General features: G+C 32.2%; 1 protein-coding gene across 1 annotated transcript in view; it reads right to left on the bottom strand.

The window, feature by feature from the left end:
* Positions 1-27,975, bottom strand: part of LOC127733520 (spatacsin-like) — a 75,704-nt gene that overhangs the window by 18,787 nt on the left and 28,942 nt on the right. Inside the window, exons 21-34 of the mRNA XM_052242872.1 lie at positions 25,038-25,197; positions 24,305-24,494; positions 23,302-23,325; positions 19,242-19,316; positions 18,264-18,412; positions 16,736-16,930; positions 16,237-16,344; positions 14,927-15,110; positions 14,132-14,346; positions 13,382-13,516; positions 2,327-2,479; positions 1,604-1,744; positions 1,202-1,318; positions 748-895 (exon numbers count right to left, since the gene is read on the bottom strand). Coding sequence (XP_052098832.1) covers positions 748-895; positions 1,202-1,318; positions 1,604-1,744; positions 2,327-2,479; positions 13,382-13,516; positions 14,132-14,346; positions 14,927-15,110; positions 16,237-16,344; positions 16,736-16,930; positions 18,264-18,412; positions 19,242-19,316; positions 23,302-23,325; positions 24,305-24,494; positions 25,038-25,197 — 1,994 coding nt within the window. The remainder of the gene's footprint in view (positions 1-747; positions 896-1,201; positions 1,319-1,603; positions 1,745-2,326; positions 2,480-13,381; positions 13,517-14,131; positions 14,347-14,926; positions 15,111-16,236; positions 16,345-16,735; positions 16,931-18,263; positions 18,413-19,241; positions 19,317-23,301; positions 23,326-24,304; positions 24,495-25,037; positions 25,198-27,975) is intronic.

The following is a 27,975-nucleotide window of genomic DNA, read 5'->3' as shown; positions in this document are numbered from 1 at the left end:
CAAAAAATATTTTAGCAAGTTCTTCAAACACTATTGGCAGATTTGAATATATTTTATGCTAAATAATTACATGTAACTTTTACAATTCAGCAAAAGTTCAAAAAAAGAGTATGTTCTTTTTTTTTTTTTTGTTATTGGGTTGCTGTCTCATTCATATATACCACCCATCTTATTTATTCATGTGGATGGAATTTCTTATTCAGTTAGAAGTTATCCAGCTATATTCTAGAAATGAATATGTATGTTCAAATATGTGATACAAAGATTCTTTCTCCTAAACTTATACAGTGGATTCAATTATTTTCCTGGGTACCAGTTTTCTTGGATTTGGGAAAACTTAAATTTCATGATTATTTGATTCTATGGTTTTGCCAAAGTTTGCATACAAGCATTGGTTTACCAATATCTATGAAATACAGGAAAATTGGTATCCCACGAATAATAATGAATCAACAGTTTTTTTTTTTAATTTTTACAGAGTATGACAAAAGACAAAGTGGTTCGTTACGTTGGTTGATAACGTTTGATTTTGTCATATTTTATGGATATCCCTTTCTTGAATTCACCTTGGAGTTCCACATTTTTGTATACTTTTCACACTGGGCTCTCTGTCATAAAACTTTGCTAAATACTAAGAGTACAAAATTTGTGCTTGGAACACAAAAACCAGTTGATTTCTGAGTCTGAGTACAAAAATCATACTCGAAAGTTGTATGACTGTACGCCCAGGTAAAAAAACCAACTTACTACTACTACTTGAAGATTTGGTGAGCAATGCAGGACTTGATACAGAAGCTCTGTGTAACTTTCCTGGACCTCCACTCACTAGATTGACCATATCCATGTCCATATTCTCTCTAATACTGACCTCTCCTAAAGCTAACCTGATACATGTCTATAATAAAATAAGCAAGGTAATTACGTTGCATTTTACATATCAAATCCTTTATAAGCCTAAGCTAATTTGAATGAACACTTTAATCAAATATGAGCTATACATTGGCTTATATTTTACTCTAAAATTACATCAAACATTCAGTATGAATTTTATTAGGTTCATTTTTTTTATTTCTTCAAAAAAATAACAACTTGAAGCAAACATTGAAATATTATCAATTTTTACTCATACTGACAATACATGAAATATTTGCCACTGGATATTTAGCAATTGATAAAATTAAATTCATCAGAATTAACTTACCAGAATTATAGTTAGATCCCTATTGTAATGTTTAAACTCTGCAGATAAATGACAACATTCACAAACTTGTCCATTTTCTAAAAGTTCCTCCATAATCCCATTCAAAGCAGTGTCCTCCTGAAATTAATGCACAACTTACATAATAAGTTAGTAAATTAAATAATACTGAATATCTACTTGTTTTATTTAAATTTCTTGTTCGTAACTTGATGCTATTTAAATCTTAGTTTCTATTTATAGCTTGTCATAGGGTTTGGATGTCCATATTTCCACCTCTTTATGTCTTTTTTTTTATAATACTGTACTGTTATGATGCTGTTTATCTGTATATATCAAGTTATACAATATACAAATTCTAATCTTAAATAAATAGTTTTCCATTGATTATTTTATCAAACTTACCTTTACATTCAAACTGGAATCTATTTCTGATTTTTGGGGAAGTTTACCGAAACATAATAGATCTTTCTTGTTGTGGTGCTGTTTAATTGTGTCTGTGCTTAGGAAAACATCATCCATGTCTTCAACTGTTGGCATAGTACTCTAAGTAAAATTGTAGATTTAATTGTGTAATCATCTTTTATGGAGATATATTACGTATTATTGAATTTTTGTACAAATTATATAAAGAAATATCCTTTAATTCTAATATGACTTTCTTCTTTTGCTTTGTTAACAAAGCCATATTTTAATTAAATATAATGGAATATTGGGTGCACCTGATTGAAGTTACAATTAAAATTGCAATGGCAGTTGTATTAAAACAGTGACAGAGATCATTAGGACAAATGGTCATCTATCAAAATATGTATAGGGAAAATTCAATTAAAACCTTTTTATGACTGTATATCATTTAACAAATTTGCATTAATAATATTGGAATCTCAAAATCCCGAGTTCTCATGACACTTATTTTGCAAAAAGAGGAGCAATAATTAATTTCCTGTTTAAAATCAAATGCAGATATGACTGGTTTCCATTCAGTGATGCTATTCTCACTGATGCTCACAAGATGGGTTTTATTTAAATGAGCCTGACTCTACCTAGTTTGATTTATAGATTTGCTTCTATACTGGAGCTCTAGATCTATATTGTTACTTTCATTCTGATTACCAAATACAATACCTTCTGTTTTGTTTTATATTGGATGCGACACATCCACATCTGTCGATATAATTCTTCATATGGTGGAGGATCCTTACAACTTTCTAAATGATCTAAACATAGTTGATACAAGAAGGACTTCTCTAAAAAGTCTTCTATTTTTTCTGCTTCTTCCTAGAAAACAAATAAAAGAAAAATGTTGTATTCATTCAAATGCAATAAATAATAAAGATTTCTGTATGTTTGACTATGTGAGTCCTAAAAGCTGTAAGACATCATTAATAAAATTTTAAATAAAATAAAATAATCAAAACCATCATTACTTACATTATCCTCATATTAATTTTGCCACTTAAACTAATTTTCCCAGTGTTGTTACTTTCATACTTATTACTGAGGTATTTTTTTCATAAAACACTGTAGATTTATCATTATTTGTGGGAAACCATTTTTTAGTGGATTTCATTGGTATATGAAAACCACAAATTCAAATGCACAACAAAATAAAAATTTCATATAGGCTTGCATGCAGGCTTTGGCAAAACCATGAAATCAAATATACATAAAAATATATTTTTTCCTTAATTGTTCTCAAAAATAAACTAATCCACAGTATTAAAGTGCCTCCCAGTAAAGATAATTACTGTAATGGCAACTGAAATGTTCTATATTACAAATTTTAGTACACTTAAATTATTTTATTATGAAGAAATTATGAAAGAATATGCATATTCACATAAAAAAAAAAATATAGTATTAAATCTTTTCAATTTTCAATGTAGGAAAACAATTTTAAAATTGGATTGAAAAATATGCAGATATTCATTTATAAACTGTGATAATATTTGAAGTTAAAACCATTCAAATTGCAAATAATTAACTTGAAACTTGCTGAATGCTAACAAAACTGAGTTGAGATAACTAAGAATTTGCTAGTAGTTGATCAGAGATTTTACTTTATTAAATTATATGTTATTTCCAAATCTTTTATCACTATTTATCAACCAAAAACTAAAAAGGCTGTTAAATTTTTTATATTACACTATACAATTACGGCCCTCTGTGGAGGGGGGTATCCAAAATTTTCAACCCTGCTAAGGGATATTTCCTGAGAGCTTTAACTGTTTGATTATACCAAACAAATATTGGCATTCAATATGGCCTGTGGAAAAAGAATGGGTTATTTTACGGGGGTGAATAATAGGGTTATTCACAGGATGGTATAATTTGTCGAGGTTATTCACCGGCCCTGCCAAAATATTCGAATTAATTCACACCACATGATCTTTTATCAGCCAATAGATTTATTCAATTATACTGTAATGTAAAATTATCATATTTGATTTATTACAGCTCTTTTCATAATGCTAGCAAGACAAAGGTTTGTTTGACTTGCTTGCTTTGTTTGTATAAATGTTTGCTCAAGCATTGTAATTAAGATTGACATCTGCAAACAATATAAGAAGGCGGAGTTAAACCTGTGTGTTGTAATTTCTGCTTTTTGCTATGTTTTTGTATAGTTATAAGCAAATATATATGACGGAAACTCTTTAAATTGACTAACTACAGTGTTGTCTGTCTTTCATCAGGCCTATGTTCTCCACGGTAATATTGGTAGCGTAAATGAATAATTCCTAGTAAAATAATATATTTATTACGGCACAACGCAACAATGTACAGACTAAACTATCGTAATATATTTAACATGTAATTTCCAACGTATTCTCAAGATACTTGTCTATAAATAATTTGTCATGTAAATTTGCATAAATAGGCGGAGCTGATCTCAATAATAATATTTCGCATGTGTTTTTGGAACTAGGATAAGGAATTGCCAAACGATATGTGTATAGTAAATAATTTAGACCATGCGAGGCATACAGCTATCTGCGCTGCTTCTTACCTCTAAAGGAACCACCCGGGATCTTTGCATTTGCCAAAATGTAAACAGCAAAGACTCAGGAATTTGACCTTTGCACTGGTATTTATTTTTAAAATACCGGAAGTAAATATTCTAAGCCGGAACAGAAATGAAACGTCAAACGCTGACAAAAACATGGGAGTCCTCGACTCAAAATGATCCTTTCTTCGTAAGAAAATAGGTAAATCTATTAAGATAAAGCATATATTAACTTTAGCTTATGCTTCTTGTGTAGTTTTGGATCCATACTTAGAATATTTACCAAATGGCTGCGCTTTGAATAGTACATGACGAAATTGCGCCATTTTTGGCACTGATAATATAGTTAATAACTAAAAGTGTAACGTACGCTTTCTGTGCATTAAAAAGTCACAGAAACTATAAATACATATTATCACATTTTACACTCTCAAAACATAAAACTGATATTAAATCATTAATTGGGAACCACAAGTGCACATTTACAACACTGCCCCTCCCTAAGAATTTATTTCGTCCTCGAAATATTGAAGTTCATTTTAGTTTATAACAACGAACTAATGCGCCCGTTTAAAGAATTGCATCTATAAACAAACTAATGCGCCTGTTTATGAGTGTTAAAAATGATTTCCTTACATTGAATATAAAAAAATATTTAAATTTTCAGTTCATGTGCACTCCTCCCTTTCATCATATATAGAAATGTACTCATAAAAATACAAAGAAAAATCAGAACATATTTATATCATGTGTTACCATAAGTAAAAATATTAAAGTCATTTAAAAACGGTATCTTTTTCTGGGTAACAAGTCCTTCTTATAGGATTTATTAACTTTGTGTGCAAATTCTTTCCATACTTCCACACTTGACTTCGGCCGTATAACTACACTTTTTAGTTTCTTCTTAGTTGGACTGGGACTTTTATTCATTGGTCTTTTAGTTGTATTATTGTTTGTATCCTAGAATTTCTCTTGTAATCTTACTGTTTCCTCATCTGGATTATTCCAAAGCCCTTCGAAACCATCTAATGCATGCGAACTGAGTGTGCCATATTTTGGTAAATTTTCATACTCGTCTATTGTTACGATCATTGAATTAAGATTTTTGACTTCTTCTTCTTTTTGGTCAAGTCTGGTTTGTTAATGAAATCTGCCAATTTGTTAGTTTCAATTTTATGTGTCTCCCTTTCTATTTTTAACTGCTCTTCCAACAGGCTTACACGCTGTGGAAGATCTTCATCTGTTTGACAGGAGTTGTCTTTTGGTTTATTAATTTCTGTAATATCATCTGATGAGTAGTCGTCGTAATCTGGAATAAAGTCTTCTTCTTCCTGAATTTCTGCATATCTTACGGCTTTTTGTAAAATATCTTCCTCTGTAATGTTGGTTGGGTCTTCCATGGCAACCACATCTGACAAAGAAACTGATTCCTCAGTTTGTACAACCATTCCTTGTCTCGGTATCGACTCTGCCTGCAATATTTGAACATCTCCTCTTTTATCATGGGTGAAGGTCACATCGTAAGGTTTACTGGTTCCAATACATTGTTGCTGACTTAGGTTCTGATGTGAATTCATCAATTTATGTTTTTGTTGATCGAAATGCTTGATGAGTTGAATATTGTTTTTGGCTCTATACTGACAGAGGGTGCAGTGGAACGGAACAGATTCTAGTGACGTATGATGTCTAATAACATGCCATTTAATTACTTTCTTTGAAGAAGTTTTAAAAGAACACAGATTCCCATTACAGGCAAACATGATTTTATCTGCAATAAAATATATCTTTTGTATATATATATATAAATATATATAATGAGAGGAATAAGCTTTATATTACTTTTGGCTTAATGGAGCTCTGGATTTTGTGTACCCAAATTGGAGGTTGTTGTGTAGAGTATGGTTTTAATCGATCATGATGTATAATTTCTGTTTTCTTCTAGTTCGAATTTTGTATACAACAGGGCTTAGTATTTCCATCACCACATATGGACCTGACCATGGGGCATCTAACTTTCTATAAAATGTATTGCTTTTGTATACCAAAGACCCCACTGTAAATTTATTTTCGACCAGCCGAGTATCGTAGTCTTTTTTCTGACGTTCTGCTGTCAGCTGTAAACTTTCTCTAGCTGTTTTAAACACTTCCTCCATCCTGTTATGTAGTTTTGAAGCATACTCACCAACACTTAAAGATTCATGTTTTGGTAAGGGGAATAGAATATGATTTGGCAAATTTACCTCCCTTCCGAACATCAAAAAGTTTGGAGTGAAACCTGATGCTGGATGTGGAGTGCTGCGATAAGCAGCTAGTAATAACCCTACAAATTGGTCCCAATTCGTCTTGTTGTTATTTATAAAACTTCTCAACATTTTTTCCAGGGTCTGATTGAATTTTTCTATAAGTCCATTTGATGATGGTCGATAAGGTGTGGAGCGAGTTTTCTTTATCTCTAGTAAAGTGCATATTTCTTTGAAAAGGTCAGACTCAAAGTTTCTACCTTGATCAGTGTGTATTTCTAAAGGAATACCAAATCTACCAATGAATTCATGCACTAGTTTCTCTGCGACCTGTTCTGCTTGTTGGTTGGGAAGTGGATAGGCCTCCATCCAGCGTGTGAAATGGTCACCGATTACTAAAATGTATTGATTGCTACTTTTTGTTTTTGGTAATGGGCCGATCACATCTAAAGCTATTCTGTCCATTGGGTGACCCACTATATAATTTTGCAGAGAGGCCCTAGGTTTTTTACTTTTCTTAAACCTATTGCATACAGGACAATGTTTTATATGGCTTTTTACATCAATTCCCATACAGTACCAGTGAAATTGGGATTTCAGCTTTTCAATAGTTTTACTCACCCCCATGTGAGCTCCAAAAATATGATCATGACACATTGTTATAACTTCTTGTCTTAGGACTTTAGGTACCAAAATTTGGAGACTGGATGTTCCTGTAGGATGTACTCTTTTTTGATAAAGTACCCCTTCTACAGGTACTATGTTATTAAAGCTTAACCAGTATTTATGTATAGCTGGGCTATATTGTACAACTTGGTCCCGAGTAGGGCAGGAACCGGTGTCTTTCCATTCATGGAGCCTACCTAAATCTGTATCCTCTCTTTGTAGAGCTTCAATTTCTTTAGAGGTGTACCCCGTGAACCAGTTTGACACATTTACCTTTGAGGAGGGAGTATCTTTGGTCTGACTCCTTGTAACTGTACGTATTGAGTCAAAATGCCCATGAATAATTACCTCACCTTTACTAAGGTTACCTATATCGTCTACCTCTGTCCTAAAATTATCCCAGTCATGCCCTGTTTCTAGGCATTCTTGACAAGTTGCGTCAGTTTTACCTTCCCTTAAGTGGCTACATCTGTCATCTTCAACGTTTTTCCGAGAAAGAGCATCTGCGTTCTGGTGTTTTTTACCTGCCCTATGTTGGATTTCAAAGTTATATTGGGATAAAACCTCTAGCCAACGAGCTACTTGACCTTGTGGATCCTTGAAATTGAATAACCATTGCAAAGAGCTATGATCTGTTCTTAGGACAAATCTAGCCCCCAATAGATAATGCCTATACTGATTTATAAAGGTGATAACAGCTAAAAGCTCCCTACGTGTGACAGAGTATCTTTGTTGGTGTTGATCTAGTTTCTTCGACCCGTATGCAATTACCTTTTCTACACCATTCTGAATTTGCGAAAGAACAGCCCCAACACCGACATTGGAAGCATCAGTGTCCAGTATATAAGTACTCGTGTCGTGGGGGTAAGCCAGTATTGGCGCAGTACATAATGCTGACCTTAGTGTATCAAAAGAAGACTGACAGTCTGAGTCCCATTTAAACTTTACCTCTTTCCTGGTGAGCTTGCTGAGTGGGGCTGCTATCTCACTAAATTTGTATACAAATTGTCGGTAGTAGTTACAGAGCCCTAAAAATTGTTGGACTTGTTTAACTGAACTTGGTACTTTCCAATTTTTTACGGATTCTATCACGGCCGGGTTTGGTTTTATTCCCTGATCGCAAACTATATGTCCTAGGTATAAAACCTCTTTTTTAAAGAGATCACACTTTGATGGTTTTAATTTTAACCCTGCTTTTGATAGTCTACCCAAAACTTCATCTAGCTTTTCTATATGGTCTACCATATCTGACGAGTAGATGATAATATCATCAATATAAATAAGAAGGCTTTTCCATTGAAGACCTCTAAATATCAACTCTACGCATCGTTGAAAAGTACTAGGGGCGTTACATAACCCAAAGGGCATTTTAACATATTCAAATAATCCATATTTAGTTGTAAATACAGTTTTTTCTCTATCAGCCTCCTCAATTTCAACTTGCCAATAACCACTTTGTAGGTCCATGACAGAAAATATTGACGCCGACGCCAAACAGTCAAGACACATATCAATGCGGGGCAACGGGTATGCATCTTTGACACTTACGCGTTGACTCGTCTAAAATCTATGAACCAGCGTACTGTTTTGTCTTTCTTCCGGACTAACACCACTAGGCTAGCCCAACTAGACTTAGAAGGAGTTATTACACCTGCCTCAAGTTGGTCCTTAAGGTATTTCTCTTCCTCCCCCTCAAAAGCCTTTGGAGTTCTCCTAAGCGGTTGTCGAACTGGGATTGCATTTCCCGTATTAATGCGATGTTTCACGATTGAGCATGTGCCCAGTTCAGCTTGTTTTTAGCAAAAGCTTGTTGATTTTTTATAAGAACTTCAGCTAATTTTTATTTAAAAACCTCATCTTTAACATTCTCACAACTCTTCTCATATAGATCATTAAGGTAGTCTGGTAGCTTGGGAATTTTGGCCTTATTCTCCAGGCTATCAGCCCCCTTAATATCATCACCTGTATAGACTTGTTGGATTTTTGGAGCCGGACTCTTCCATTGATAAGGTATTCTAGGGCAAGAAAAGTCCCCTTTTTCATCTCTCAGATTGCATATGTCAGACGAACAAACTCTATTTACCAACCGGGAATTTCTATCATTACATAACTCCGCATCCTTATCAAGCTCAACCACTTGCTCAAAGTCAATAACAGGATGCATTTCCCCCAAAAGAACATTCTTCTTCAATTTTACGGGAAAATTCTCCAAATTTGCCACCCTTACTGGAATTTTATCATTAAAGGGATCCACAAGACAGCGGGCAATTAAAATGTTACTGGCCTCTTCATTACATGGCTCCACACTTGCGTATCTAGTGTCAATCAATTCAGATTGGTGACCTTTATCCTCAAGTATAACCTCACTGTTTGCTGGAATTGTTATGGACTCGCTTACAAAAATTCTTGAGATATTATCAGACCTGCACATAACTTCACAATCAACCCATGTACCCCCCACCTCTATACCCCGTCTGGTATTGATGGTGATATCAAATTCATCTATGATATCACACCCTAATAAAACATCATCTCTTATTGAGGCAACGTAAACCTCCCAAGGAAATGACAAGTCTCCAATTACTATATCTACTACAGCAACTCCTTGTGTTTTCATTTTCTTTCCTGCTTCGGCAACAACTAAACTCCTTTTCGCCTTTTGGAGTGTAGGTCTTGTCTCTTCAGAAAATCTATCCAGTAAGGACTCATTGATTACAGTTACCTCTGCCCCTGTATCTATAACAGCTTTTACTGGCTGGCCTCCTATAGACAATGGAGCCTTTATCGTAACTGCACTAACTCTATCAATAACTACCTCAAACTCTGTGTCCTCTTCTGAGCCATCAAAATGCTCTATGTCAATTGTGTCTGATTTCTTAATATAACCATCATTATTAGGCAAGGTCAAGGTATTTAGGGTCTCTAAATTTTTAATTTCTTTATATTCTTGTTTATCTTTTTTACTGTTATCCCCTTTAATCTCTAAACTCCTGTCACACTCACTTACTTGGGCTGAGACTTGGCCAACAGACCCAGCCCACTGTAATTTAATGAATTCGTCTGATTTTGCATAGCCAATTGTGACTGATCTCTATTGTTCCACTTTCTATCCCTATTCCCTCTAAATGGACAGTTTCTTCTTATGTGCCCCTCTTGATTACAGGAATAGCAAATAAATGAGTTATTATTTGGTGAATTTTTGCCATTTATTTTATTATAATATCCCCCAGAGTCTCGGTTAAAATTACCATTTCCTTTTTTCTCAGATTTTAGGACATTTAATATTTCCTGTTGACCTTGTTTTACCTCTTTAATTGCAACCTGGTGTTCTTTTCGCAACTCATCTAATCCAGATTTTAACTCAGAATGAGTAACATACTGATCTTGCGTCCTGCATACCTGCAAGGTTTCAGTTACTTCCTGGCCTGCAACGTCATCACCCGCGTTTACCTGTCTTACTTCGTATTTTTTCCCAACATTCTTCCTGCAACATTCGAGCCATGAAACTTGATTAATTGCCTCTTGCAAGGATACTGGCTTTTGTATGAGAACCTCATACGCTACTGATTGGTCTGGCAGACCTTTAATAAAGTGTTCCGTTTTGAAACGGTCCAGCAAACTTAAATCATTTACTTCAGGGTATGCCTTACCAACTAGTCCCTCCACACGAGTTGCATATTCTTGTATGCTTTCTTTCTGACCCTGTTTGATAAACTGCAAATTGGTCCTATACGTCTCTGGTAAAATGTGATCCCCAAATCTCTGAGACATTGCATCATGTATTTGTTGTATGTCTCTGTGCAAGGAAGCAGGAAGCTCATTTACGAATACCAAGGCGTCATCTCTAAGACTATTTAAAATGAGCTCCTCCACTTGTCTGTCGCTGGACCATTTGAATCTACTACTCAATAGCCTAAACTGTGTCCAGAAGGCCTTGAAATCTCCCTTACCATTAAAGAATGGGCTTCTAGGTTTTGGTTCTTCCTTTTGCAGTTGCTGAACATGACTACTTACTCTTATAGGATTTGTGCTAACTGGACATGATGTATAAGGGTTATTATTACTCGTATTAGCTGCTAGCTGAGGGGCTGTTAATACCTGGTTATGTTGTTCAATGGATGTACTATTAAAGTCTAAACAGCTATTTTGACTGAAGTCATGCATATTGGCGTTATTTTCAGCCACATGGTTACCCCTTACCAGTTGCGCTATATTTTCCTGATTTAACTTAACTTGCGTACTCATCTCAGAAACTTGCGTGCTCAACTCAGAAAAATTATCATTTTGATTTTTCAATTGTCTTTGAATGTCCATTAGAATGGCCGTAATATCAGTGCCTGGCAAGCTTGTACTTGATTCAATATTTTCCTGATACACACTGGTATAGTTATTGTGTTGGGGTGTGTGTATAGGACTTACCATTGGACTGGATGGACTTGAGATTGACATATTGTCTATTTCTTCCGTACCTAGGTCTATCAAATTACCTGATTCTATATTTTCCTTCTGTGTAATAATTATATTCCTTCCCCCCTTTCCAAAATTAGGAGCTGGAATTTTTCTATTTCTAAGATCCATGGTACCCTCCTAGTTATTTCCCCAAAATACGGCAATGGAAATACTTATTCCCTTATTTAAAGATAGTAGAAGCTAAATGCACCTCTATTTCTCTATTAAATAATTGCTAGGAAGCTAAATGCACCTCCTTTTATATTTTTTTTTCTAGGAAGCTAAATGCACCTCCTTTATAAATAAATATTTTCTTTTTTCTTTCTAGGAAGCTAAATGCACCTCCTTTATAAATATTTTTTTTTTCTAGGAAGCTAAATGCACCTCCTTTATAAATAAATATTTTCTTTTTTCTTTCTAGGAAGCTAAATGCACCTCCTTTATAAATAAATATTTTCTTTTTTCTTTCTAGGAAGCTAAATGCACCTCCTTTATAAATATTTTCTTAATTTTAGAAGCTAAATGCACTCCTATATTTTCCAAAATATTCTATTTATTACAGTATAATGTATAGAGCTAAATGCACTCCAAACACAATATTTGTCACTTAGTGTGTTCCATATAAATTAATATTTCTAAAAATAGACGTGCCAAAGTTCTGAAGACGTGAGTATCCCACTGCTGCCACCATTGTTGTAATTTCTGCTTTTTGCTATGTTTTTGTATAGTTATAAGCAAATATATACGACGGAAACTCTTTAAATTGACTAACTACAGTGTTGTCTGTCTTTCATCAGGCCTATGTTCTCCACGGTAATATTGGTAGCGTAAATGAATAATTCGTAGTAAAATAATATATTTATTACGGCACAACGCAACAATGTACAGACTAAACTATCGTAATATATTTAACATGTAATTTCCAAAGTATTCTCAAGATACTTGTCTATAAATAATTTGTCATGTAAATTTGCTTAAATAGGCGGAGCTGATCTCAATAATAATATTTCGCATGTGTTTTTGGAACTAGGATAAGGAATTGCCAAACGATATGTGTATAGTAAATAATTTAGACCATGCGAGGCATACAGCTATCTGCGCTGCTTCTTACCTCTAAAGGAACCACCCGGGATCTTTGCATTTGCCAAAATGTAAACAGCAAAGACTCAGGAATTTGACCTTTGCACTGGTATTTATTTTTAAAATACCGGAAGTAAATATTCTAAGCCGGAACAGAAATGAAACGTCAAACGCTGACAAAAACATGGGAGTCCTCGACTCAAAACGATCCTTTCTTCGTAAGAAAATAGGTAAATCTATTAAGATAAAGCATATATTAACTTTAGCTTATGCTTCTTGTGTAGTTTTGGATCCATACTTAGAATATTTACCAAATGGCTGCGCTTTGAACAGTACATGACGAAATTGCGCCATTTTTGGCACTGATAATATAGTTAATAACTAAAAGTGTAACGTACGCTTTCTGTGCATTAAAAAGTCACAGAAACTATAAATACATATTATCACATTTTACACTCTCAAAACATAAAACTGATATTAAATCATTAATTGGGAACCACAAGTGCACATTTACAACACTGTGTATAGGTAAATTTTATTATTTGATAATGTCCAATCAAATTTAGATATAATATATACAAGTTTAAATCCGCCTTTTTATGTTGTTTTCAAATGTCAATCTTAATTACAATGCTTGAGCAAACATTGATACAAACAAAGCAAGCAAGCCAAACAAACCTTTGTCTTGCTAGCATTATGATTAGAGCTGTAAGAACCATCAAATGATTATTTGTAACATGCCTTGTAAAACTGGGATATGATACTCTCTGCCTTGTTTTTCTTGAATATTTCCGAACATTTCAACCAGAATTTATTTCTAGCCGTTGCTGACATCCAAACTGATGATTTCTGTAGTTGCTGTTTCTTGTTTCTCACCTAAAAAGTAAGTATGTAATTATCTAACAAATAACTGTGGCTAAGTTATTATAAGAATAAAATATAAAAATTAAGAAGTGATAAACGGTATAATGACCAAATTCAAAATGAAATAAGAATGCATGTCTTGGTATGCTAAGCATTCGTCACTTATAATTTTCAGTATTGGAAAACAGGAATCTGAAAAGCACACACACATTACATTTCACCCCTTTTGAGTTGCTGACCAAATATGAAGTCATTCTGTTAAGTAGTATTGGAGAATATTGAGAGGAAATTTTAAGTCTATTCAACAAATTGAAAAGTTCAAAGTATCCGCAAACAGGAAGTAGATATCTAACAGATAAAAAAAAAAGTGCTTACACTCTACAACACATCACTGCCAAGCTGCTGACCAAATATTTATTAAGTCACTCTATTTTCGTAGTTTTTCAGAAAAACTTGACGAAAAGTTTTGTTGAAGGAACGGAAGGACAAGGTGATTGCAATATAGCAATGTAAACAAACACTGATATTTAGTTTCACTTACACCTAACTTATTTCCCTGTTACTTTTCCTTTCTTAAAAGAGTGAAATGTCATCAACATCAACATCATCATAACCATACAAACTAACCTCAGACAGAGTCACATGATCAGAACTAAGTTTAGCTGCTGTTGATAAATCCCTAGCAGCCTGGAAGAAACCTTGGTGTATCATCACCATGACAACTCGTTGACATTCAGTATCAAATTGATCCTTAGATGATATCAGCTGTGGAAAGTTTACGTCTAATACCTGGTTATTCACTGCTATATTAAGAAGTCTAGAAAGTTTTCCAAAATCTGGAACTAAACAAATTGTACAACATTATTATTACATCATGGATCTCATGATGAACCTGTATGATGACCAAGGACAGTTTTCTTGTCACACTGGGTTGAAAATAGCTGTACTGGCCCAAGGCAATGACAAGAATCCCAAAAACTAATTTAGCTTTAGTTGTTTTATGTCTATTATGGCTGCCCAAGAACAGGGTCATAATAATAGAATAGAACTTGTTTGTTAAAATTTGTGAATTTCTAGTACCAGTAGTACAGAAAATCAGCCAATATCTCATGTATCAAATCAGCTTTAAATACTGTAAATTCAGAAATGTTTCAGATTTTTTTTTTTATTCCCAAAACTGTGACAGTTTAGGTGTAGAAAAAATTTAAATGCAGCATACAATAATTTATCCCAAATTTTGTACATTGTTTAACAATCACAATCATAAATGCATGCACACGTGTTTTCAGTGGTTACACAAGAAAATGATAAAAACTTCAAAATTAGGAATACCCAAAACAACTGTTAATCTCTGACCAGAAAAATAAACATCATTAAATATTCAATGTATATTACATGTATTACAATTAAAGAAATAGTTACCATCAAATTTAAACAACAAAACAGCACTTTCAGTGTCAAGAATTTTCAGAAGCTGATGTAAATCATAGAGATTTGTTGTATGTGTAAAATGATGAAGTAATATCTTGTATGTTGTTTGTTGTATCCAATCAGAATCATATAAAACTGTCTTCTGCTGATAATCATTTCCCTCTGAGGAAGCTGCCTGTTAATACAATATGTGAACAAGTGTTATTGATACTACTGAATATCATGAAAATTTATGTTTTCTTTCACCCCTCATGTTTATATTAAAGATGGTTGTGAGCACTGAAGGGTGAAGATTGCTTTAATATTGCAATGTCAACATAAAATTAAATGTTAAATTATATTTAGAAATTTAGGAAAGAAAAGATGAATATTTTGAATTGGAGTTATCTTCCTTTGTCAATAATTTCATTACATGTATGTTTCATTATAATAGGTTATTTTGATTTGCTAACAGCAATCTCACGTCATTCTGAAATTAACCTTAATTTCAAAATGAAATGTAACATTCATGATAACAGGAGCTTCCACAATACAGTGCACAGGTAAATAAAAAAAAAACTTGATAGAAATCAGGTTTTCATGATCCTAGCAAAAAAATGTTATTATAAGTATTGAATGCTTCTTTTAGTAATTTTATAGGGTTGTAAAAGCATTGACCGTGCGCACATTTTTAGAATGAAGCACTTACGCACTTCATACAAAATGTACTTCAGTCAATGCTTTTATAACACCCCAATAAATTTACAAAAAGAAGCATTCAATTCTTAAATAATTGTTTTAAAAAAATCAATGAAGTACCTCAACTTTGCTTCAATTTTCCAAAATATTTAGCTACTGATAACTCAAAAAAAAAAGGTTAATAGACAACCACAGTAAACGAAATAGCAAAATTCTCTCATGAGATTCTACCAAAAACAATTAAAATATAAAACAAGAAAGTTGATTGAAGTAAATGTACCGTAGCACATGTACTGTGGATTCATTATTATTCGTTGGATACCAATTTTCGTGGATTTCGTGGGTACAGGTGAACCACGAATTTAAATGTTCAACGAACTGCAAATTTTCTATAGGGCTGTATGCAGACTTTGGCAAAACCACGAAATCAAATATCCACGAAAATGCAGGTTTTCATCAATCCACGAAAATTGGTACCCACGAAAATAAATGAATCCACAGTACTATTGCTCTCATTTTAAATCATTTAGGTTAAACAAACACCAAATCATCAGTACTTTTAACTTGTATATAAAATAAAATAACATAATTTTTAAAATAAAAACCTAAAATATCAAGCATACCCAAGAAACAGCTTCCTTAAACTCTTGTAGATGTTTTCTACATAGTGTATGATCTCTAGTGTCTATCAATTCAGCTGAGAACTTCAAAAAGGGTAGTATGGTGCAATCCTAAAATTTATAAAAATAATAACTTATAATTTCCTGTTGTCATGTTGAATTCCAATTAATAAACTTTCCATACTTTAAATAAATTATTTTATGATTGTAGACTTCAGTTCACAAATGATCATAATGAAAGTATGGAACAGTTACTCATTGAAATTAGAAAATGTAATTTACATGAAGTCAGAGCTCTAATTTATACTATTTTTTTTGAAAAATTTACAAATTTGTTCTATCTAGACAATATGAGTATATGAAAGTTTATACAGGTCCAAGTTTTTGTCTATGGTGTAAGCACTGATTTATATATGACTATATGGTTGCAAAGATTTATACATGTAATAGCAAAATGTCACTAAACTGTCCAAATAAGAAAAAAGCTAGTAAAAATAATTACCGGCAGAAATATATGAAAACATGTCTTCAAAGTTCTGTTCCATTTATGTTTAAGGTAGATTTCTATCAGATGATTCAGGTTTTTTATGTTCCACTTCCATATTGTTTTCCCATAATCCTCTAGAAATCTGTCATGTTCCTGTTCATTCATCATACAAACTAACCAGCCACACATACAGGTTATCAGACTGGCATTCTGATACAAATAAAAATAAAATGCACTGTGTTAATCTTAACAATATAGACCTAGTCAGGAGCTTGTAATTCAGTGGTTGTTGTTTGTTGCTGTATATCATATTTGTTTTTTGTTTATTGCTTTGTGCAAAAATTAGGACATTAGTTTTCTCATCTGAATTGTTTTACATTTGTCATTTCGGGACCTTTTATAGCTTGCTGTGTTATAGGTTTTATTTATTGTTCAAGGCCGTATGATGACCTATGGTTGCTGGATTCTGCATCATCTGGTCTCTGGTGGAAAGTTCTCTCATTTGCAGTCATACCACATCTTCTTATTCTTATACTATCTAATGTATAAGTACTATAAATATTTGTCACTGGCAATTTTAATGCAACATCATTTGTAATATTCATTTTGATTGGATAACGTCACCCAATTTTCATGGCATCATTTCACAATTGATGCTATGAAACCGTAAGTGCAAGCGCAGACGATGTATGACAGATTTTAAATGTATGATTTGACGTTGTTTTCTGTCAGTTTCAATAGAATAGAGATAACTATATTGTATTTTAAGCTCTGACAGCATCAAATCACTAATTGATGCCGTCGAAGCTTAAAATACAATATAGTTATCTCCTAACTATACTGCTTCTTCATTAGAAACAACACATGAAAAAGATTTGTGAAGCACAATATAATCTGTCAGGTCATTTTAGACAATCCAACCAAATATGTTCTATCATTAATAAAACAGTAGTGTTTAATATGTTTGCTAAATGGAATTTTGATATATAATTTGGCTCAACAAGAAAAAGTTTACATAATTGATTTAAATTTAGGTTTCCCAAAATCTTACACACAATTTTAATATTGTTTTTACTATAGTTATATTGCTATTTGTTTTTAACCTGATATAAAATATATCTGTTAAATGGACATAAGCTGCCAAATTCATGTCCACCAAATTGACACAAACTCTCAAATTTGATTTATGACATAATAAAAAATAATAAAAAGTTTCAACATTTTGGGACTGGACACCATTTAATTAACTTAGATTTGACCTTCGAAGATCACAAATTATGACTGCAACTCACTGACGACCAATCAATTTATCAATGTCATTTTAAATAACGCTGTATTACATTACAAGCATAAATACAAATATTAGTTTTTATTACAGCAAAGAACATCCTGTCACATTTTTTGCATTAATAAAAACATCGCAATAAGTACTGAATTCAAATTATTTGCTCCATAACTGATGTTTTAAAGAGTAAAATAAATAAAATATCTTAAAAAAGAATCAAGAATACTTTCTAAGAAAAACTAACAATCACAAACAAACCTCTAGACAAACAGCTAATTCTGTGAGTATTGGATTATAAACTGTAACGCCACTGACTAAAAGGTATTTCCATGGACTCCTGGACGACTGAGCATGGAAAACCACACTAAACAAATCATCTGACACAGCTTCACTATCTCTTATTATCACTGTCAAATAATAAAGCATTAAGACTTAGTGCAACATTAATTTTTTTTACATTGTAAATAACTGCTCAGTATCTGAGTGTTAAATAGAGTAATTATATTTTGGTTGAAAATATCTAAAAATCATCAATATACTAATCTAATCAATGATAAACCAGTTATTTGACACTTTAAAAAATTGTTAAATCTGATCAATTGATATATATACTGTAGATTCAGATATTTGTCCATGCATTTGTTATTGAAATTGTTGAACAATTGACAAATATGTAAAATTAATGATTGCAATTTCACAAGATGTTGCATACAAATAATTGCTATCAAAATTTACAATATAAGTTTTTTATTTTTGCAAAACTAATCCCTCCACAATTTTTTCTTAATCAAATCACAATCACAAAAATTTCTGAAATAACAAAACAGTAATATTTAAGTAGTGTAACTGTCCTCACTAATTATGTTTCATAAAAGATTTTTTTTGCGTAAAGGTACTTTTATCTATGTGAAAGAAAATCATCATTAGTAAAATTTCCAAAGTTCTAAGAAGTCATCAATCAATCAAAGTACAAGATCCACATGGTCCTGGGTGGTCGAGTGGTCTTAGTGGTTTATCTACTGTATCACTAGCCTGGAAATACTGAGGTTGTGATTTTGAACCCTGCATGTGTAAAAGTGTTAAAAGTGGTGTTAAACACCAACAATCAATCAATCAGGATCCACATTGATTAGGGATGGGTATCATATTTTTTTGATAGAGGTAACGTTAAATTGGCTAATTGCTGGCTGATGAAACACCTTCCATCAGTGTATCAATAAAACTGACTGCACTTACGTTCAGTTTCATCTATTTCTGTTGAGGAGTTTCTGACATCTTGTATCTCTATCTCGTCATCACTACTGCTTCTTTCTGTGAAAACAAAAACCACGAATTCAAATGTTAAAAAAACAACAAATTGTGTATAGATAAAAATAAGAAGATGTGGTATGAGTGCCAATGAGACAACTTTCCATCCAAGTCACAATGTGTAAAAAGTAAACAATTATAGGTCAAAGTACGGCCTTCAACACGGAGCCTTGGCTCACACCGAACAGCAAGCTATAAAGGGCACCAAAAAGACTAGTGTAAAACCATTCAAACTGAAAAACCAAAGGTCTAATCTATATAAAAAACAAAAAATGAGAAACACTTATAGGTTTGTATGTGATCTTTGGCAAAGTCACAAAATCAAATATCCAACAAATATACTTTATTGTATTAATTCATGAAAATTGGTACCCTGGAAAACAAATGAATCCACAGTAGTTATAGGTTGCAATTCTGTAAATATAGACAATGCAATTTCCCATAGGAACTCCCTTTGCGGCTAAAACTGTGACACTTTTACTATGAAGTTTCGTGAAAAATAATATCCCAGAATGGAAAGTTTATATGCACTACTATTTTATTCAAAGGTCAAAATATAGGGCTGTGCAGCATATTTTCAACATTTATATGCCCTGAACTTCTAAGAGTTTAAACTTATACTAAAATTCTATACTACCCTTACCTTCATATTTGGACTTACTAAGAATTAAAATTTAGGCGCTACCATGTTTTTCTATACTGGTTACATTCCCAAGTGATGTCTCTATGAGATGAAACACAGAGATCATAAATGGGAACCAGTACATTAACAAATTAACATATCTATGAATATTATATATCTCCCCAAAAGAGGCGTGGTTTGAGAAACAGCTGTATTTACAAAGTGCAACCTATACAAACATTTATTCAAATAGAAAACCTTCTAAAAACACTTTTTCTCACAACAATATTTATTTATCAGAATTATTGCCTTAAGGAAATCACTGCATATACTCTAAGTTTCCTTTTACAGTACATTTTATACCCCTACCCCTATTTCAGTTTTTTTAAAGAATTTGAAAACAAGACTTTAATCATTGCCAGCTTACCATATGTGCATGTTTTCTGACATGAAATGTCTAAAACATGTTTGAAACTATTCTGATAACAAATTGAAAGCATTTTAAAATATTATAAATGTATTGTTAAGTAGTTAATCATTCCAACATTCAAGATTATACAAAGTATCCAATCCTGTCTGTGTCTCCAGTCCACATCTTACTGTATGCCTATTTGTTAATGAAAGTTCACAACTTCTGTCTCAAATGGTCAGTTGAGAATTCTTGTCACAACAGTATCATCTCTAACCATATAACTAACATAGGTTAGTTAATGTATGAACTAGAAGTGTCTAAACAAAGCCATATTTGCAAAATTGTATTTAAGTAGATATCAGTCTGGTGCATAAATTCACTAAAAGTTTGATAGAAATGACTGCTTACATCTTATTTTTGCATAACTTTCCAGCACAGTTATTGTTTTGTTTACAAAAGACCTTGAAAATAATAAAATCATAGCATTTACAAGTTAAATTATCTGTTTTATTACCCAGGGTAGGCATTTTTTTTCTGTTTTTTGCCCCCTGGGGCCTCACATTTCCTAAATATTTTCCCTGTTTCTAGCAATGTGGAGTATTTAGTATATATTAGGATAGAACACACTATTGTAAGTTTAATTGAGGTCTTTTTGTAATTCTAGCTTGTACTTTTTAATGCCGCGGTCACAAAAAAACACATTTAGGTTTTACGGCTTACTTTTGGGTTATCGACTGGACAAAAATAACCCAACAAAATTATCTAGGAAGGATCAATGAGTTGCAATGACTGCGAAGAGTAAATATAAGCACTTCTAAACAATTTAAATCACAAATAGGCATATTTTATGAATTTATTTTGAATTCAGGGCTTTAAGTAAACCATGCATACTGTAAACTGTGAATTTATGCTGAGTCATCATAGTTTAGGCTCAGGATTTTCTCAATCTTCATGAAATATTTATAAAACTTCATATTTGAGTTAAATTCTTTAAAATATCTGAGATAAACCAGATTTTGTGAAATTCTGTATGTTCTATTTTTTAACCCTATATAGGTTGCAATTCTGTAAATATAGACAATGCAATTTCCCATAGGAACTCCCTTTGCGGCTAAAACTGTGACACTTTTACTATGAAGTTTCGTGAAAAATAATATCCCAGAATGGAAAGTTTATATGCACTACTATTTTATTCAAAGGTCAAAATATAGGGCTGTGCGGCATATTTTCAACATTTATATGCCCTGAACTTCTAAGAGTTTAAACTTATACTAAAATTCTATACTACCCTTACCTTCATATTTGGACTTACTAAGAATTAAAATTTAGGCGCTACCATGTTTTTCTATACTGGTTACATTTCCAAGTGATGTCTCTATGAGATGAAACACAGAGATCATAAATGGGAACCAGTACATTAACAAATTAACATATCTATGAATATTATATATCTCCCCAAAAGAGGCGTGGTTTGAGAAACAGCTGTATTTACAAAGTGCAACCTATAAATGGCATATTGTAATATGTATTATAGTATGTGTGATTTCATAAACAGCATTAATTTTAAATTTCAACCAAATTCAATAAAAACATGCAAATTTGAATTCATTTTGGAGACCTGAAATATAAAGCACATGCATTGGCAAATAAAAGATTTTATTACAATATGTTTCTTATAACAAATGATCGATCTGACATGAATATTTAATTTTTCAAGCTTGCACTCTGTTTCCTAGACGTAGATGTGGTTGAAGTCAATTTTCATTAAAATTTCGTATTTTCTTATCCCTGTTTTCAGTTTTAATTTATCAACATTTGTGATAATGCAAAAGAATCACATTGAACAATCAGGAGAGATAAAAATATGCTGACAGAGGATACAGCCAGTATTGGCAAAGACAAATGGCCACAACTCTGGCTTATATTTTCTAACCATTTAAATAAAGCTGTATAAGTTGTCTGAAAGCAAACCTGATATGAAATATTTTTTAAGACATTCTGCGACCTTTAATTTGTATTCGTATTCAAAAACGTATGGATTATTTCCCTTATCATTGATTATCTCCCACTTTGAAGACTACCACCACTTTACTATTTTCAATTCCATAATAATTCTTTTTGATTTTTTCTTTGGGTCAATATTTCAAACATATTTAACAATGGTTTGTTTGTAATTTCAGAAAATTCAAGTAATTGTGAACATCAAACAAGATATCCGCCTGATGTATAAAAATATTTATTTATCATGAAACTCTTGCAAATAAAGGAAAACCTATGTTAGCTGAAATACGTTAAAAAGAAGTATGGTGATATGACATGCATGCAGTTGTGCTATATACAGACTTTATAAATCAGAGAATTAGATCAAGATGTCAGATATATGATATTTCATTCCTAAATGCCAGAACAAGGATCATCTTCTTGGTTGAAATTCATTTTAAGAAAGAAGAAGACAAGAGAAAAATATGTAGATGGCCATCTTAAGATTTCATGTGAAACTTTTAAGACTAAAAATCTTGCTTTTATATGAAGCAATTCTTCTAACAGTAAAATTCCCTCAATGACTGAGCATACATATAGAATAACTATATACAAAATTTATGTGCACAAGGCTTAGAAACAGGTAGAATGCTGCTTTGAGCTGAGAAATCAGTATTAACTGTACCAATTTTACTGTTTTAATTTTTAAAGTGATTTATTTCTGTGGAGTTTAAATTTTGCAATTTGTAGTGCAAACCCTGTTGGCCAGATATTATTTTTATGTTTTTCATGTCTGCTGTTCTAATTTTCTTTACAGAACAAGTTTATACATAGGGATATTTTCCGCATTTAATAACAATAACAAAATAGTGAAAAATATACAGGTCTTAACAATTTCCCACAATGCAATAGTCATTAAACTGTGTGTTATCTTTCCCTTGTCTTCTCTTATGATCAATCATGCATCTTCTTACCAATAGATAACCTGTTTCTTAAAACTGTAATTAATAGTTTTGTTTTTATTTAAAATTAGTAATCATAGAAGAAATTCTTACAAAAAAACTACTGATTAGAAAGTGAAAGAAACAAAAACATATGGCAGAAGAATGCGATTGCCTTACAGCTTTTCTATAAAAGCATGCAAAGCAAACCTTTGATCGACTTGCTTGCTATGTTTGCTTGGATGTTTGTAAACAAAAGGGTAGGCGGAGTTTCAGTCTGTTTAATATATACTGGTATTTGATTGGACAATAAAAATTGACATACAATGTGAAACTTAACATTTAAATGAAGTTAATGTTTATTGTCCAATCAAATTCTAGTATATAGTAAACAGACTGAAATAGACTACCTACCTGTTGTTTACAAACATCCAAACAAACATAGCAAGCAAGTTGATCAAAGGTTTGCTTTGCATGCTTTTATAGAAAAGCTGTAAACATGTTTTCAAAATCAATTACAAGTTGTAGTCTGACTAAATTATTTTTTAAATTCACAATTAAATTTGTTTTTCTTTTCCACATTTGCATAATTCTATAGGCTTTAATTTGCCTTACATTTCTTACTTTTCAAGATATGAAATCACAAATCAGCCAAACAACCCTCTTATTGAACATTGGAATGACAAATAAAAAACCTTATTCTTTATGTAAAAGAATTTTACATTGTTAGAGAACAAAAAAAAATTCTATTTGAATAATTCATAGCTCATTCTTTTCTGTATTATGCGTTTGTTGGATTATAAAAGGATACTAATTAACGTACATTTATTTTATACTATCTTTGAAGCACTAGTGATGAAGCATGCACAACAAAAATTTTAAAAGAAATGCACATGTAATGAATGTCATATGTAAAGTTGGAAAACATGGCACACAACAAATGTGCTGAACTCAAGTGTAGAAAAATCTAATGAAAGATTATTAAAAAGTACAAGTATGTTCCCCGATATTTAAACAAAAAAACATTACTTAATACCTTGATTGATATCCTTAGCTAAGCCAATTCTAGAATATAAATTAGATCTGACATCTTTGTTCCCTTTCTTCTTGTCATGTGACTTTTCAGTAACTTTTGCCCCTTGAGCTTTGACCTCAGCATTTTCAATGACATAGTGTAAATGCTGCTGGAGATGGTGACTTTTGAAGTGATAAAGCTGGCTCTGAAGCTGAAATGAAAAACAATAAACTGTGGATTCATTATTTTCATGGATACCAATTTTCATGAATAGAGAAAAAAATATATTTTCGTGGATATTTGATTTCCTGGTTTTCCAAAATCTGCATACAAGTCAAAATAAAATGTGCCCTTTGCTGAACATTTAAGTTTTTGGTTAATTAATAACCATGAAATCAACATTAAACTGTTGGCAAAGATATTTCTCACCTGTTGGCAGAAAATTCAGTAAAAGACAATCTGATGGACAGCAACATTGATATTTAATTCCAAGTGCTAGACCATGACCTAGGGTCAGGACCTCAAAATGGGTGACAAACTGAGATGTAGTGATAGTAATGCAACTTTATAGAAAATATTATTGTCTATCATAAGTTGTTCCTATCAAACTATCTTAACATTGAAAATTGGTAATTAATTGAAAGTCAATGGACCTTGACCTAAGGCATGTGAATTAATTTTGTCGAAGTTATAGTTAATAGAATGAAACAGCCCTTGTTTTTTTATTTTATGTTTGATTTTTATTCACGTCTACCTGCTCTTTTGAATACTGGTGCATTTGTGAGAACCATAAGAATGGGAGCCATCTGTCAGACTTAGCTGTCAGTTCTAGATATTTTGTGGTCAATGGAATGTGTAGTAGATGACAAAATAGTACTGCTATCGTCCATTTCTGTCCTGCTTCAAAACTTGTTCTAATAATAAAAAAGTACTCTAATTAATTAGAAATTTGTGTAATAATTGTCTAACTGTTAATTTATATTTAACACTTTGTTAATTTGATGTATTTTGAGATGGTATTATGTGTTTTTTAAACAGTGTGAACACAAGAGAAAAAAAGTCAGCAATTTTTCTATTTGTAAACATGCATAACTCTAGAACGGTTGTGTGTAAGTTTTATAACATTTGGTTGAGAGAAACTAAAAAATTCAGCAATTTTTATGTTTATAAAGGGACATAACTCAAGAATGGTAAAAGTGTCGCCACCAAATTTTGTACTTAATCTGTATTATGCAGTAATAAGCATTGTGTATAAGTTTCATAACATTAGGTTGAGGCAAACTAAAGTTAGAAAACGGAAACAAATAATTTGTACTTGATCTTAGTTTTGTGGTAATGAATATTGTGTATAGGTTTCATAATGTTTGGTTGGGGCAAACTTAAGTTACAGAATGGAAACTAAAAATTTTGCAATCTTTCGAATTATAAAGGGGCATATTAACTCAATAATGGTTAAAGTGACACTACCCAAATTCAACTTGATCTGTGTTTTATCACTGGAAGTCAAAATTAAACATTGCATTGTATAAAGCATTGATTGTAGTTGATTCAACTATAATCATGGACAAAGGAAGATAACTCCAATTTTAAAATTACTTGACATTTAGAAGAAAATAAAAATTTTGCAATTTTTCCATTTTTAAAGGGCCATAACTCTAGAACAGTTAAAGTGACGCCACCAAAATTCAAACTTGATCTGTGTTTTGTAGTAATAAGCATTGTGTATAAGTTTCATAACATTTGGTTGAGGCAAACTTAAGTTAGAGAACGGAAACTAAAAATTTTGCAATTTTTCCATTTATAAAGGGGCATAACTCTAGAACGGTTAAAGTGATGCCACCAAAATTCAAACTTGATCTGTGTTTTGTGGTAATAAGCATTGTGTATAAGTTTCATAACATTTGGTTGAGGCTAACTTAAGTTAGAGAACGGAAACTAAAAATTTTGCAATTTTTCCATTTATAAAGGGGCATAACTCTAGAACGGTTAAAGTGATGCCACCAAAATTCAAACTTGATCTGTGTTTTGTGGTAATAAGTATTGTGTATAAGTTTCATAACATTCAGTTGAGGCAAACTTAAGTTAGAGAACGGAAACTAAAAATTTTGCAATTTTTCCATTTATAAAGGGCATATCTCTAGAATGGTTAAAGTGACGCCACCAAAATTCAAACTTGATCTGTGTTTTGTTGTAATAATCATTGTGTATAAGTTTCATAACATTTGGTAGAGGCAAACTCAAGTTAGAGAACGGAAACCAATTTTGGGACGTACATACGTACAGACGGACAAGGGTAAAACTTAAGGCCCCCACCGCTACGGTGGGGGCATAAAACCAGTACAGAGAAGTATTTAATTCATTTTTTATATAATTTGTTGGCATCTAGTTTAGATTTAGGTCAGTTTTGTATAAATAAATAAGAAGATGTGGTATGAGTGCCAATGAGACAACTATCCATCCAAGTCACAATGTGTAAAAAGTAAACAATTATAGGTCAAAGTACGGCCTTCAACACGGAGCCTCGGCTCACACCGAACAGCGAGCTATAAAGGACCCCAAAAAGACTAGTGTAAAATGTTACTAATGTAACATATTTCACAAAATTATAATCCTAAATTATTGCAAACTGCCATTTAGAGCCAACTGTCACACTGTGACTTTATTTCTTCACATATACCTGTATAGTTAAACTTATGATGAATTGGTAATTTTATTTCAATTTGCAAACCGTTATTTCTAACAAATAGTATTTTCGGCAGACTTCATTGTATAGTGTATGTCCACATTTTATATCTATTTAATTAAGTAGTGTCCATGTTTTACGAGGGCATTTACCTGTAAACTCGTCAAACGAGCTGAGTAGCACAAGCTACCTGTTCTTGATGAGCTGACTATTCATTCTCAAGTAACACCTTGCCGAGTAAAGGTGTGGTCACAGAAGTACATATGATTTGAAATTGCTGACTATTCATTCTCAAGTAACACCTGGCCGAGTAAAGGTGTGGTCACAGTAGTACATATGATTTGAATTTAAGTTTGCAATGTGGTGTTGACACTCACTAGATTTCTTAGGTAGGATTCAGTTTATACTTATTTAGTTTTATTCATGCTAAAACAATCACTTTTCTGCAACAACGCAAATACTTGAGATTTATTTAGATTGTAATTCTAATTTCCGACATTATAATTTTATATTTGAAATATTAAAGTTAAATATTATGATGTATAACAATATTTTGGAATGGTTATATGCTTCCACCTGTAGTCATTACTTGTATATTATAAACATTTGGTATTTTCTGCATGTTTGCTTGAGATAATGCAATGTAGTGTGTATTTTCATAAGGGTGTCAAGTAATATGCAAAGTAGGCATATTAAACAGTGTTATAGCCGTGTATTTTGTGTAGTAATTGCATAATGACATAAGTAGTCATACTAAGTATTAATCATTATTTATACTACATGTTTTATTAAATATGCGTTTGTATATGTCTTTAGTAAATATGCATATTACAACGTAAATTATGTATTTCGATAGGCCCCAGTCATAGACCTGGATTTCAGAGTATGGAGTTTCTGAAGTAGTAAACAGATGGTAACAGCTTTAAGTATGATAACTTAACAGTTTAAACACTAAGGATGATTTGGAGAATGATGAACAGCCGTCAATAGGACAGTCATCACTAGTCAC

Source organism: Mytilus californianus, unplaced genomic scaffold (assembly GCF_021869535.1).
Source record: "Mytilus californianus isolate M0D057914Y unplaced genomic scaffold, xbMytCali1.0.p SCAF_3, whole genome shotgun sequence".
Classification (NCBI taxonomy): domain Eukaryota; kingdom Metazoa; phylum Mollusca; class Bivalvia; order Mytilida; family Mytilidae; genus Mytilus; species Mytilus californianus.
The sequence above is the reverse complement of the archived record's forward strand: the minus strand, read 5'-3'. Positions and strand labels throughout refer to the sequence as shown.